Source organism: Malaclemys terrapin, chromosome 2, assembly GCF_027887155.1.
Source record: "Malaclemys terrapin pileata isolate rMalTer1 chromosome 2, rMalTer1.hap1, whole genome shotgun sequence".
Taxonomy (NCBI): Eukaryota; Metazoa; Chordata; order Testudines; family Emydidae; genus Malaclemys; species Malaclemys terrapin.
In genome coordinates, this window is record NC_071506.1 from 128,552,385 (window position 1) to 128,566,670 (window position 14,286).

Genomic DNA, 14,286 nt, shown 5'->3' on the forward strand with positions numbered 1-14,286 from the left:
TTAAACAAACAACCTTTAATGTACAGCAGATTTCAATCCAAAGCTAATGCTGTTGAAACGCTCTGTGGGGTGGAGGGGAGGGGGAAGAGGAGGAAAGAACAGGGGCACTTGTGTTTATCAGGGGGTGAAAATACTGGACTTGCCCCTTGCACAAGCTGCATAGAGCTGTTTGGCTCATCATCAATCATAAGCTTGATGAGCTCATTCATTCAGTGCAGAGGGCTGGGAGACAAGGGTTTTGCTTTCTACTGGGCAAGGCACTTTTCTGTGCCCCAGTTCCCCCTCTGTACATTAGGGCATAATACTTACCTCCCCGCGGGGCTACGGTGTTCGATGAGTGTCTGTAAAGTGCTTTGAGAGGCTGGGACGAAGAGGCAGGCAAGGGGTTGTTATTCAAAAGAATAATCACATCCCCGCGCTTTCCATGCATGCCAAAATAAACGTGTCAGCATGATGGAGCCAGGACTGAGCTTTCTAACCCACTGTGATTCCATGCAATGCGTCGATTTAAACCATCTTGCCTCTTTAAGGGGGACGTTTAAAAAAAAATGTGGTTAGACCAAAAGATTTGAACAAGTGCAGAGTGAGAAGGAATGGGTTCTTTAAGGAGGAGGAGGGAGAAGCAAGAGAGTGACAGAGAGACTCACACCAAGAGGTCCTTCCAACTGGTCTCTGCATTTTGAAGCCTTTTCAGTGACATCACTGTTCTTGTCTTTATAATAAAGGGGACCTAGGAGTCTGCATTCAGTCTGAGCTCAGGCAGATTAGCATATTAGAAACAACTGCACCTCCCATCTATCACCACAGAACAGGCTCGCATTTTATTTCCACCATGGATTGAGGGGTTAAGCTTAGATAATTTAGAGATCAGACCTGTCTTTCTTTTTCTTTTGTTACTGGCCAGTCTTCTTGTGCTGGAAATATAAGATTTTAAATGGGAAGTTGGTAGCTTCTTCTGCCAGCCTGAAAGGAGGATTCCCTCAACTCCTAGAGGACACAGGTAAGAAACTAAATAATTCCTGATATTCTGCAGAGCTGCCCTATGGAGAAGGGGTGCTATTCTCCTGGTGGCTGAAATGGATGCAAAATCTGTCTCCCCTCGCAATATGAAGAAATAGATATTGTAGGTATTTTATGTTTCCCGGTAAGTGAGGGGTCATTGATCAACAAAGCAGAAAGAAACTCAGTGAAAGAATTTGCACTAATAATGTCTCAAAATCAGAACAAACCCCTCCCTGGATCAGACAAAAACATACCCCAAATGTTGCAGGGAACTTTGAAAGCTCTATCAGATGAACATGATCTATTTCTACTTCCTCCAGGGTCCAAATCAGTTCACTGGAGCAACCGGTTAATGACAGGGCTCTGTATCATTCAGCCTGGGCATAGAATTAAAGCATGAGTGTTGGCGCTTGCTGTGTGAGTGGAGCTATAGCCTTAGATGTGGAAGGAGTCTAAGGAGACAAGAGAACTGCTTGTATTCTTGTACAGCTGAATAGGGCTCTGAAGGATGTGACAATGACCGCTCTGTGTTTATCGACTAGGCTTATCTCAGCAGAACATTTTTTCTCCAGGTGGTTGAGTGAGAACAGATAACTGTCTGCATGTCTTGATCTCCAGGCCACCTGTAACCTTATTCTTTGGTGCCGATGGTAGCGGTTCTGTTCCCAACGGGAGGGAAATGTGTGCACGCGGGAGATACTTCAACAAGAGGTGCAGCTTGAACAGCCTAGATGAACTCCTGAGTGCCCTGGAACAAGGCATAAGGAGGAGACAGTCACATGAAGGGGAAGAGGCTCCTGCCTGGTTGGCTTTGCCCTGCAGAGTGGGGTGTGTGGCATTCCCCAGGGGAAAGCACTGTAGCTCCAGAGAGTGGGGGAGAATTACACACCACCAGACAGTGGGGATCAGACTGGGATGGTCCGTGCCAGGAATTCAGCCATTTGGATGAGGTGCTGGGCAGACAATTCTTAGCACGTGGGCAGCACCAGGATGGCCAAAAAAGTTAAAGATCAATGGCTTGATCATGCCGGGGCCTTCTGCACAAGGGTGTGTGTGTGTCGGGGGTGGGGGGTAAGAACTATCACACCCTCTGTGCCTGGCCTGCATTAGGGTCACATGGATTGGGGCCCTGGCATGCAGGGATGCTTCCCTGGCAGTAACTGGATAGCGAGTGGGCAAGAGGGCGAAGCCCTGGTTCCCCGTGGGGCCCATGGGAGCTGTCTGGCTGCACGGGGACTATGCCGCACCTGGAAAGGGCTCTCGCTGACGGCACCCCGGCAGGTACAGGTGGGGAATGATGGGAGTCACTGTGCCACAGAACAACCTCTCTGAGGACCAGGCTCCTTGTGCATCCCCCCTTGCTCGGGGGTGTGCCTGAAAGTGTGACCCCGCCCTCAGCTTTTAGGGGTGGCTGGGGGAGGGAGTTTGGACAGGGCTTACAGCAAGCGTCTGGAAATCTCCCTGGAGTGAGCCTGACAGCTTAAAACCGACACTCAGCACTGACAGCACCCAACAGCCCAGAACACGCCCTTTGTCCAGCCAAAGCTTTCCGGGCTTTCTCTCAGCCCAGAACTGCCCTCTAGTGCCCCTCAATAGGATGCTCATAGAGTTCCCACTGTAACACAGAGCTTTGCTCAGGGACAAGTCAGCTGGCGAATAAGAGACAGAGATGAAAAGGGCCTATTATGTCCCATGTAGCCCACCTCCTGTAAGGGGGCAGGAATCCAGTTTGTATTTTCGCTGGATGTAAACTTTGTAGAAAATCTCATCCAGACGCATGCAGGTGTCTATCCATCCATCCACCACAGAGATACTGGGCTCGAAGAGACCTCGTGAATTCATCGAGTCCAGCCCCTTGCCCTTGGCAGGACCAGATGGATCTAGCCCATCTCTGACAGCTGTTTGTCCAGGCTGTTCTTACAAGCCTTCAAAGATGGGGATTCCACACCCCACCCTCCTTGGGAGCCTTTTCCAAAGCTTAACTCCCCTGAGAGTTAGAAAGTTTTTCCTATTATCTAACTTCAGTCTGCCTTGCTGCAGATTAAACCCATCACTTCTTGCCCTACCCTCAGTGCACATGGAGAACAATTGATCACCATCCTCTTTATAACAACCTCTGATATATTTGGGGACTGTTATCAGCCCCCTCCCCCCACCCCAGCTTCTCTTCTTTAGACTCAACATTCCCAATTCTTTCAACCTTTCCTCATAGATCAGGTTTGCTAAACCTTTTATCATTTTTGTTACTATCCTCTGGACTCTGTCCAATTTGTTCACATCTTTCCTAAAGTGGGGTACCCAGAACTGGACAGAGTCCTCCAGCATGGCCTCACCAGTGCCAAGTACACTGGGATAATTACCTCCCGTGTCTTACACACAGGAACAATGGGACACCATTCTTGTTAATACAGCCCCCAAATTGACTCCTTCTGCACGACAGGCACTCTAACTCCCCAAATGTTTTCTGCAGTACTGCTGCCTAGCTCCTTATTCCTCTTTTTGTAGCTGCGCATTTGATTTTTCCTTCCTAAGTGCAGTACTTTGCACTTGTCATTATTGAATTTCATCCTATTGATTTTAGACCCATTCTTCAATTTATCAAAATCTTTTTGAATTCGAATCCTCCTCCAATGTGCTTGCAATCCCTCCCACCTTGGAGTCATCTGCAAATTTTATAAGCCTACTCTCCACTCTGTCATCTAAGTAATTAATGAAAATATTGAATAGCACCGGACCCCGGACAGACTCCTGTGGGACATCACTTGAGAAGTCCTCCCACCTAGTGTGACAGCCATCTACTCCTTTCAACCAGGTGTGAACCCACCTTATAGAAACTAAATCTAGATCATATTTCCCTGATTTGCTTATGAGAATGTCATGTGGAACTGGGTCAAAATCAAGATACACAGCTACCCCTTCCCCCTTACCCACTAGGTTGGCTACCCTGTGAAAGGGGGAAAGTAGGTTGGTTTGACATGATTTACTCTTGACAAATCCCTGTTGGCTATTTCTTATAACCCTGTTCTCCTCTATGTTTGAACAAATGGATTGTTTAATAATTTGTTCCGGTATCTATCTAGCCTCCCTCCCTCCCCATACAGATCTATCTATCTAGATTGCAAGCTCTTTGGGTCAGGGGCTGCCAGTGCCTAGCGCAATGTCCATACAGCAATTTTATAGCTCTGCAACCCGAGCCCAGGTCAGCTGACCCAGGCCAGCCTCAGCTCTGCTGCGTGTCTTCTATTGCAGTGGAGGCATGCCCTTATTAGTTACCCCAAAATCAAAGCCCTTTGCTCCTTCAGAGGTCAACTGACCCTGCTGCTCCATCCCCTTGGGGGGCCTCATTGCTGGTTGCTGTGCAGAAGATATTGGGCTGTTGAGAGTCTAACTCTCTCCCTTGTTGAGCAAGGCGCATTGGTGGATAACTCAGGCACTGAGAGCCAATTTGCATGCAAATCTCCTTTAGGGAAGAGAACCACTCGAAACACAAGGGATGGAATTAGTCTGAAAACAGAAGGGCAGATCCTGAGCTGGTGTAGACAGTCAGAGCTGCATTGGCTTAGTGGAGCTCTGGCAATTCACACCAGCCGAGGATCTGTCTTATTGTGGCACCTGCTCATTAAAAGGCATAATAATTACACAGCAGAGCTGCGCCGCCCGCTCCCGCGGTGTCATTGTGCTCCCCCTCATTATGTACATAAACTAATTACAAAAATGCAATAATGGAATGCCAATTATGCAGATGACTTTTCTGCTGGGTGGACTTTCCCTTCAGCCTTGCCTCTCCCATTAATGTTCTGCCTATGAGTTAATAAGTTGTTTACTTCACTTGACACATTCCAAGCTGGTTTGTACATATCTGGGGAAATTGTCTTGTACAAATATTCCTTCTCTCATTTCTCTATCTTTCACCACTCCACCTATACTCATTTCTGCATCTATCCCCGGGGACATCTATCTAGCTCTGCACACGCCCATCTCAGTCTCTATATCTGCACCACTCTGATACCTATTGTTTCTGAGAGTCTTGTCACAACTTGAAACTTCTCTGTTGTCAAAACACTGAAATTCCCATAATTCTCCTATGGTCTTTCACAGCTGAGCAAAATCCCTGCCAGCCCATGGATGGCCCTGGGATGGAGTCAGAAGGCAGAATCAACAAGACGATCTCTTCTTTAATGAGCCATAAAAGGAACTTGACATATTTGCCCTACTACCAGCACTCCCCACCTGTTGCCGCTATCTATATAATCTCCTACTTGTTTATCTTCGCCTTGTGCATGGTTGGGAACAGTCTGGTTTGCTTCATTGTGCTGAAGAACAGCCGGATGAGAACAGTCACCAACCTCTTTATCCTCAACCTAGCCATCAGCGACCTGCTGGTTGGGATTTTTTGTGTGCCCACCACACTCGTGGACAATTTAATCACAGGTAAGGAGAGAGGGTGACACTGAGTGCTCTCTGTGCTGGCCAGACCTCCAGCAGTGTCCCACCTACAAGAGTTGATGAGAAGAGAGGCCCTGAGCACAGGATTGACTCAATTCCAGTTTCCTCTGGGTTCTCAGGCACATAACTCCACTGCTCTGGGCCATTTACATATGCACCTGCCTCAGAGGGGAGGTGTCAACTAATACTTATTAATTCCTTTGAAGAAGGAAATTGACTTATAAATGCTAAGAGTAAGGAAACCACTAAGACCTAAAGCAGCCTTAGGAACACAGGCAATGCAGCTCCATTGGGAGCATCCAAAGGTGTAAGCACCTGAGAGAGACAGGGATCACTTAGGGTTGTACAAGTGCTGCAAAGCTAGCCAACATTTGCAAACCTGGGTGCCTCGTGGCAGACTTCTAAATAAATGCTGCCTTGTTTGCAAAGGGGCCGAGGGCCTGTAGTTCCCACTGACTTCCATGGGATCAGCAGCTGCTTAGCACCTTAGCATGCTCTGCTCCATGCTGTTGGCAAGATGAGGGGAATTGTGCAGGGCATTTTGTATGTGCTACAGGCTTGATCCAAAGCCCGCTGAAGTCAACTGTTGGCTCCAGCGACCTCTGGATCAGGTCCTTGGTCCCTAAGGAAAGTTGTGGGGCTGCTGCACATGGTAGAACGGGTCAGGAGAGTCTCTTCTTGCATTCCTGAGCTGGCCCGGTGACGGCTGGGCCCGTCCCCAGGCCAGGACTCTCCACAGGGATCAGTACTGTTCCCTCAGGCTTCATTAAGTGTTTGCTGAGCACAGCAGCTCCCTCCCCTCTAGAGCACAAGGGGTTGTTCTCCTGTGCTGCCTAGGCCTGGGTAGGGGTGACTGGCTAAGCGCCTCCTGCTCTGGCCCAGGAGCAACTCGGAATAATGCCCTTGCCAGAGGCGTCAGGCAGGAGGCAGCTGGCATCTGTATGGTCTCGGGCTTGGAGCCTGGAAAAAACAATGACTTTGTCTAACACATTGAAGCTTCTATGGTTGCTGGCACCCAAAGTCCTTGGAGGGTTAAGGATACTGGGATGCTCTGAGACACGTCACTAAATGGGCCACAGAAATGCATCTCATTTTCTCTAACTGGTAAGTGAATTCTCCGCTTGTTGGAGTGAGGGACTGACAGTGCTGCCCAGGTGCAGGGAGAGGAGATTCTGTATAAACTTCCCACACACATCTCTGCCAAGAGACACCAGTCCAGACCTGCTGTGCCCCCTGCCAGCCCACTGACCCTGGCAGCTCTGCCAGTGAAAACTCTCTGCTACTGCAAGTCCAGAGCTCCCACACAGCCCTGCTAAGTCATAGCAATCCTGACCCACAGGGCTTGCTGCTCCGGTTCTGGGCTTCCACACTGCTCTGACAACACCTTTAATATCTGTCCTGCAGCCCCCCTCACACAGCTCTGCCAGTGCCCTTCGATCCTGACCTGCAGCACCCTATGATTGCCCAGGCCTGCACCCCATCACTCCCCAGATCTGCCAACTGTTCTCAGTTGGACATTTCATATACAAATATAAGATGCTAACTTGTCTGAAAAAAGAACGAGGAGTCCTTGTGGCACCTTAGAGACTAACAAATGTATTTGGGCATAAGCTTTCGTGGGCTAAAACCCACTCATCAGATGCATGCAGTGGAAAATACAGTAGGAAGATATATATATACACGGAGAACATGAAAAAATGGGTGTTGCCATACCAACTCTAACGAGACTAATCAATTAAGGTGGGCTATTATCAGCAGGAGAAAAAAAAACTTTAGTTATTATCACTACAAAAGACAGTGATTATCACTACAAAAGTTTTTTTCTCCTGCTGATAATAGCCCACCTTAATTGATTAGTCTCGTTAGAGTTGGTATGGCAACACCCATTTTTTCATGTTCTCCGTGTACATATATCTTCCTACTGTATTTTCCACTGCATGCATCCGATGAAGTGGGTTTTAGCCCATGGAAGTTTAGGCCCAAATAAATGTGTTAGTCTCTAAGGTGCCACAAGGATTCCTCGTTCTTTTTGCTGATACAGATTAACATGGCTACCACTCTGTAACTTGTCTGAGTTCCTGTAGTGAGACGATTGCTGCTTTGGCAGAGAAGAGCCACTAACAATGAAATCACCCCCAACAGCTTCTCTGCGGGGTAGGGGCTTGATGTGCAAGCTGCATGGACTCTTTTCAGCTGCAGCCCGCAAATAGTGCTGTATTCGGCCACAGCATCCTCTCCCAATCTCTCTATCATGTGAGCTCCCCTGGGCAAAGCAAACTGCATTGGCGTTTCATGGTGCAGCAACTGAGTTGCAACTGCACCTCTTGGGTTTGACGAGCTTCTGCTTCCCCCAGACTCACACTGACTCATGTCTGATTATTTTCTGCTAGGCTGGCCCTTCAGCAATGGAATCTGCAAGATGAGTGGGCTGGTTCAGGGCATGTCTGTGTCCTCGTCTGTTTTCACGCTGGTGGCGATTGCTGTGGACAGGTGAGAAGAGGCTGCACAAGGGAAAGTGGAGCTGCAGCAGCATAAACGGAAGCTACTCCACCCCCTGACTTTAAATAAAGAAAATCAAAGCACAGGGCTCTGAACCCCTTTCCGACTCTCATTAAGATCAACGGGGAAAGATAGACTGGAGCAGGCTCTTTATCCACAGTGCCGGCAGTATCTGGTGCAGCCGCACCACCTTCCCCACACTGCCCTGCCAAGGTGCTGAGGGGGAACCTTGCTCGGTGCAAGCATTTGGCCTTTAGGCCAGGTCGACACCACAGAACTTTTGCTTGCATAGCTCTGTTGGTCAGGGGTGAGATTTTTGGCCAACAGAGGTGTGCTGGCAAAAGCCAGGGTGGTGGGGATGGAGGCAGGCATGGGCTAGACAGTAGCATCTAAAGCGCAGCACTGGTGTAAGCTGTGTCCACACTGGGAGCGCTTGGCTACTATAGCACATCAGCAGAGCAGGACTGGCCAAGCCTTCCAAGGGCAGGCCTGCCCTTAGGTGCTATGTGGCCAGTCCAGGCCAGTTCTGCTGGTGGCTTTTGCCTAGTGGATGCCTGCCCACATGCAAGCCCCAAGCTCCTTCCACACAATGGGCCCTGAGCAGCCATCAGATAGGACCTGCTAGCATGAGGGGCAAGACAGAGCTCTGTGCTGCTGGGGCCGCTCCTCTTCCCTTTATCAGTCCCTGAGCCATCCGGTCCCAACGCGAGGCTTTTCATGTCTGAAATTTGTGACGCTACGCTGAGCGTGAACGGCTTCAAAGGCTGATATTTTTGCAAGACAACTACGTTTAATTAAAAACCCCATTACTTGGAGAACAGTTATGGAACTGTTGAATTAATAACTCCAAAATTGTTTCAAGTAAGAAACAGCCAGAATCAAAAGGTTATTTCCACTCCCGTACGTTTTAATCATTCAGAGCTGTGTGCCTCCTCGCAGCCATTCACATCAGCACAATGTGGCAAAGGCAGACAATTACCTCAATCAAATGCAGGCTTCCTTGTTTTGCAATCTTATGCTGCAGGTTAACTGGGGGAGTTTAACTTTATGAATGAACCTGCAAACTTCAGATAAGACTGGAATGGAAGGGTAGGCCATGGGTTCTACCTTCCCGCTTCCGGGCACATGCCAGCCTCTAACTGATCAGAGTTAGGAAGAAAATGGTCCTCTGCACAGGTGATACCATAAATGCCTGTTGCAGGTTTTTTTGACCTTTCCTCTGAGGGCAGCTGGTACTGGCCCCTGTCAAGGGTGAGATACTGGGCAAGAGGGACTCCTGGTCTGAGCTAACCTGGCAACCCCTCTGTCCTAAGAAAAAATGGTATTTTTAGAGCTGGTTGAATGTTTTCCTCTGAAAGGGGGATGGTGCCGGAAGGTGGTGGGGTGGGGTGTTTTTGTTTTGTTTTTTTAATGATGGAAAATGGATTTTTTGATCAAACAGAAATTCATGAAAAATATCCATTTTTGTCAAAAACTGGTTAGGTTTTCATTTAAGAGCTCTCTCCCCTTCTGCCTCTCACGCTTGGAACGAGCATCCCCTCCACAGCCACAAACCTTACTCATCCTCCTTCTCAAATCTCCTTTGCCACGAAGCCTACATTCACCTGACAACGGTCATGTTGCTGGTGTCCCGAGACCACTGCCTATCCTCCTAATCAGCACGGTCTCAGTGTTTCCTTGTGCTCCGCCCTTGCCTGTCCCCACCTGCTGTGCTTGTCTTACACTTAGATCATCAGCTCTTCAGAGCAGAAACCATCCCTTTGTTCTGTGTTTGTACAGCGCCTAGCACAGCAGGGGCCTCGTCCAGGACTGGGGCTCCTTGGTGCTATGGAATCAATAACCGGTACCTCCACTGCAGAATGGGGGTACAGTATAAAGACACAAGCCGTGAAATTCTGGCTCTGTTGAAGTCAATCTTGGCATTTTAGCACCAATCCCCAATTTCACCCCTTCTCTCTTTCAATGGAAGTTTTACCATGACTTCAATGAAAGCAGAATTAGGCCAATCCTAAGAGCTTTTGAAAAACCCAGCAAGTGGTTGGATTAGATACTTGGGACCTCTGCCCCTTTCCACCTCTGTGGGCATGGGCCCAAAGAGACATGATCTGGGAGTTAACTACCAGTCTTCCTGGCCCAAGGTAATCATGCACCATGTCCCAGGAGAACCTGGTACTGCTTTGTGCTTAGATTGCTTTTGGGTCTTGCTCTGTGAAAGTTTCTCTCAGTAGAACTCACCTATCCGTGTGTTGGTTTTGCATCAGGTTCCGCTGCATCATTTATCCCTTTAAATCGAAGCTCAGTCTGCTCAAGGCCCTGAACACCATCATGGTCATCTGGGTCCTGGCCATCACCATCATGTGCCCTTCTGCTGTCATGCTCACGGTGGTGCAGATTGAGGATCACTACATGGTGTACAATGACAACCAGAGCCTGGCTTACCCCTTGTATTCCTGCTACGAGGCCTGGCCCAACAGCGAGATGCGCAAGGTCTACACCACTGTCCTTTTTGCTCACATCTACGTGGCCCCATTGACCCTCATCATGGTCATGTACGGTAGGATTGGCGTCAAACTCTACAGGTCATCGGGCCCGGTGAGCAAGCACAGGGTGGAGAACCAGGAGTGCTGCAGTGCTGCTGTCTCCAGGAGGAAGGTCAAGGTAATCAAGATGCTCATTCTGGTGGCCCTGCTCTTCATGCTCTCCTGGCTGCCCCTGTGGACCCTGATGCTGTTCACAGACTACACCAAGCTGGATGACGACCAGATCGACCTGCTGACGGGCTACATCTTCCCCTTCGCGCACTGGCTGGCCTTCTCCAACAGCAGCGTCAATCCCATCATCTATGGCTACTTCAATGAGAACTTCAAGCGGGGCTTCCAGGCAGCCTTCAAATTCCAGGTTTGCTCAGAGGAGATAGGGCATCATGAGGCCTATTCGGAGAAGGTGACGGGCAGCACCAGTGGCTTCAGCACTCGCAACAAGATCTTCACCGACAGGGAATCCTCCGACTCCGTCTGCCTCAAGAACCTGCATGCCAAAGTCTCCTGCCCTGTGCAGAATGGACAGGCCCAGAAACAGGGACTTCACCTGCAGGATATTGATAAAATCACCCCTCTGAACAAAGTCTGCAAAGCATGGGATGAGTGAGACGGCTGGCGAGATGGGAATGCTGTCTCTTTCCATTTGCAAACGTCACTTTTATTTGTTACAGTGATGCATGTGCAGTGAGGAGTATTTTCCCCTCAGGCCTGGTACCTAGCTATTCATATTCTGTTTTGTAAATGCAAAATGAATCGCATGGAGCTGCTGTTCAATATTCCTATCGATGCACAAATATCTGTCAATCACTTTCAGTGTATAGTTGAGGCTAGCTGTCATATAAAATGTCTATGTCTTAAAGCTACAACTCCATGCAGAGTTTCCTTGGCTTGCAATCAGAATGTGGTTCTTTTGGGGGTGGAAAAATGTATTTCACAGGTCAGGATTCAGTTTTGCATTTAAAAAAAAAATCTATGAGTATTTGTCTTCTTATGTTAGCAAACTGCTGCTTGTCAAGCTCCTACTGCTGTTGGGCTGCCCCATCTGTTATATGTGCGGAAGAGAATCCCAAAGCTGATAGGGCAGCCGTAGTCTCTCTCTGGATGCTCTTGCAAGGTTCCAAGGTCAGTACTTCAGGACACAAAAAACATTCCAGCAGCTCTGCAGTGTAACACAAGAAATCGCAGCTGTATCCAGGGAGAGTGTCACAATAAACACTCCACACTTTTGTTACTAAGATCACTTTAAAACTGAAAGGATTAAAAAAGAAAACCCATCTAGGCCCCAATCCAGCAAAGCACTTAAGCAGATGCTTATCTTCAAGCATGGGAGTAGGCCAGATCCTGATGCTTTTCACCATTCCTGCTCCTTGACCCTGTCTAGACTAGAAATATGCACTGGTTTAACTAAATAGATTAAAAAATAATCTAATTCAACTAGTACAAACCCTTAATATAGATACACTTAAGACGGTTTAACCTTTGTTTAAACAGGTTCAGCTGAGTCAGTACGTTACAGTGAAATTGGCAAGGGTTAAACTGGTTTAGCGCCTCTGGATTAGGAATTTTCCCCAGTATAATGGATCAATTTTCTGATTGATTTAGTTCAACCAGTGCACACATCTAGTACGGACTAGGCCTTTGTTACTGCTTGGCATTTTGCTCAGCAAAAATTCCTCCTGTGGACACGATGAACTACCGAAACAATGGAATAGCAGACATCACCAAAGACCGTCAGCCAAATTCTGTTCATTTACACTTGTGTAAATTTAGAGTAATACCATTTCTCTCAGGGCAGTTACTCCAGATGCACATTGCTGTGTCGGAGAAGAGAGCTTACCACATCATCTCCCCAGCTGCCAGGTGCTGCTTGGGGACAATGCAGAACTGCATGTCCCCCAAGGGCATTGCCCCTCAGCAGAGCTTGTGATATGCAATACACAGTGTGCCTGTTCCAGTGATTGGCCCTTGGAGATTTCACTGGCAACACATCCTGAGCAGGCAGTCAGCCACACAGGTCTGCTAGAACATGAGTCTATTATGCTCTTTGATCCATCTGTACCCATTCTTTGAATGTAGATTAGCTCATGCAAATTGTACACACAATAGCCTAACCATTTCCTGTTGGTTCCAAAGCCCATGCTAAATCAGCTCATGTCTATTCATAATCACATTGCTGGAAAATCATGAGCACTGTGAATCAGTGACTTTTCCTCACGCCCGTGTCTTGCTCCTGTGATACATAGGGAAATTCATTACAGTGTTTTAATGGGTTCTGTGCCATTTCTCTGGATTTCAGGGATTTGCGGCAATGAGAAATGAGAAGGACTCCAAAGAACAAAGGGGATTGGAGGCAGAGGCAGAAAGAACTGAACATAAAGAGGATAGTCTAAAACAGGGGTAGGCAACCTATGGCACGCGTGCCAAAGGTGGCACGCGAGCTGATTTTCAGTGGTGCTCACACTACCCGGTCCTGGCCACCAGTCCGGGGGGCTCTGCATTTTAATTTAATTTTAAATGAAGCTTCTTAAACATTTTAAAAACCTTATTTACTTTACATACAACAATAGTTTAGTTATATATTATAGACTTCTAGAAAGAGACCTTCTAAAAACGTTAAAATGTATGACTGGCACGCGAAACCTTAAATCAGAGTGAATAAATGAAGACTCGGCACACCACTTCTGAAAGGTTGCCGACCCCTGGTCTAAAATGAGCTGCCAAACTAGTGCGGTGCCCCACCACTAAGTTAATCTAGCAGGGAATCCCAATATTTAAATGCAGAAAACTAGATCCTGGATGCCAACAGAAATTCCTGCCCTTGTGTGTTACAGGCCAAAAGAGACCATTGCATTTTGCCCCAATGTGAGTGGTGACCCATTTCACAGGCTAATGGGAGCTTTCCAGAACACCAACCCACCCCATTCCCATCTTTGCAGCATCCTCCTTTTCCAAGAGCAAATGAATCCTGCACCAAAGAGCGGCCTTGATTTAGCATTGAATAAGGACTAGGAATGGCTGAGCCATTACAAACATTGAATCTATCTCCCCTTGTAAGTATTTGCACACTTCTTATCAACCTGTCTGTACTGGGCTATCCTGATTATCACTTCAAAAAAATTTTTTTCACTTACTTAATTGGCCTCTCAGAGTTGGTAAGACAACTCCCACCTGTTCATGCTCTCTGTATGTGTATATATATCTCCTCAATATATGTTCCATTCTATATGCATCCGAAGAAGTGGGCAGTAGCCCACGAAAGCTTATGCTCTAATAAATTTGTTAGTCTCTAAGGTGCCACAAGTACTCCTGTTCTTTTTTCTTGAAATCAATGTGTCCTGAACCACATGATCATACCATAAGACATCAGGTTGGATTCGCTTTCCCCACTCAGGCCAGAGGAGTCAGGGAAGGGGAGCCCAGGAAAACCCTTTCCATGGCTGTTGCTAATGAAAGGTCAGAATCAGGTGTATTTTGTGAAAACCTTGAGGCCATCTGTTTCTGTTACAGGGATTCCCATGGCTGCTCCATCATACCAAACATGACTGACAGATTATTGATTCAGGGAGGATGTTGTGAATTTGTTTTTCATCTGCAATCCAGTAAATTAAACTTGAAGCTTAATCCTCATTTGTCTCCTGGAAGAAAAGCCAAAGGCCCTGTTCTCAACTGAATCCATCACCTGCATGTATAACTAGCTCTTTTGGCAGACAGAGGAAGGAACAAAACAATCAATTGTGCAGAGAGGGTGGTTCCTACATAAATCAGAGATCAATCCCATATGAAGGCTTCCACGCTCAGG

At 47.6% G+C, this 14,286-nt stretch overlaps 1 protein-coding gene across 1 annotated transcript; it reads left to right on the top strand.

Moving 5' to 3' along the window:
- The first annotated feature begins 794 nt into the window (after positions 1-794).
- LOC128831974 (neuropeptide FF receptor 1-like) lies at positions 795-13,757 on the top strand. The gene is made up of 4 exons (XM_054018963.1): positions 795-1,000; positions 5,101-5,433; positions 7,839-7,938; positions 10,209-13,757. Exons 2-4 carry the CDS (start codon positions 5,124-5,126, stop codon positions 11,092-11,094), a joined length of 1,296 nt encoding a protein of 431 aa, XP_053874938.1. The 5' UTR covers positions 795-1,000; positions 5,101-5,123; the 3' UTR covers positions 11,095-13,757.
- Positions 13,758-14,286: the final 529 nt, after the last annotated feature.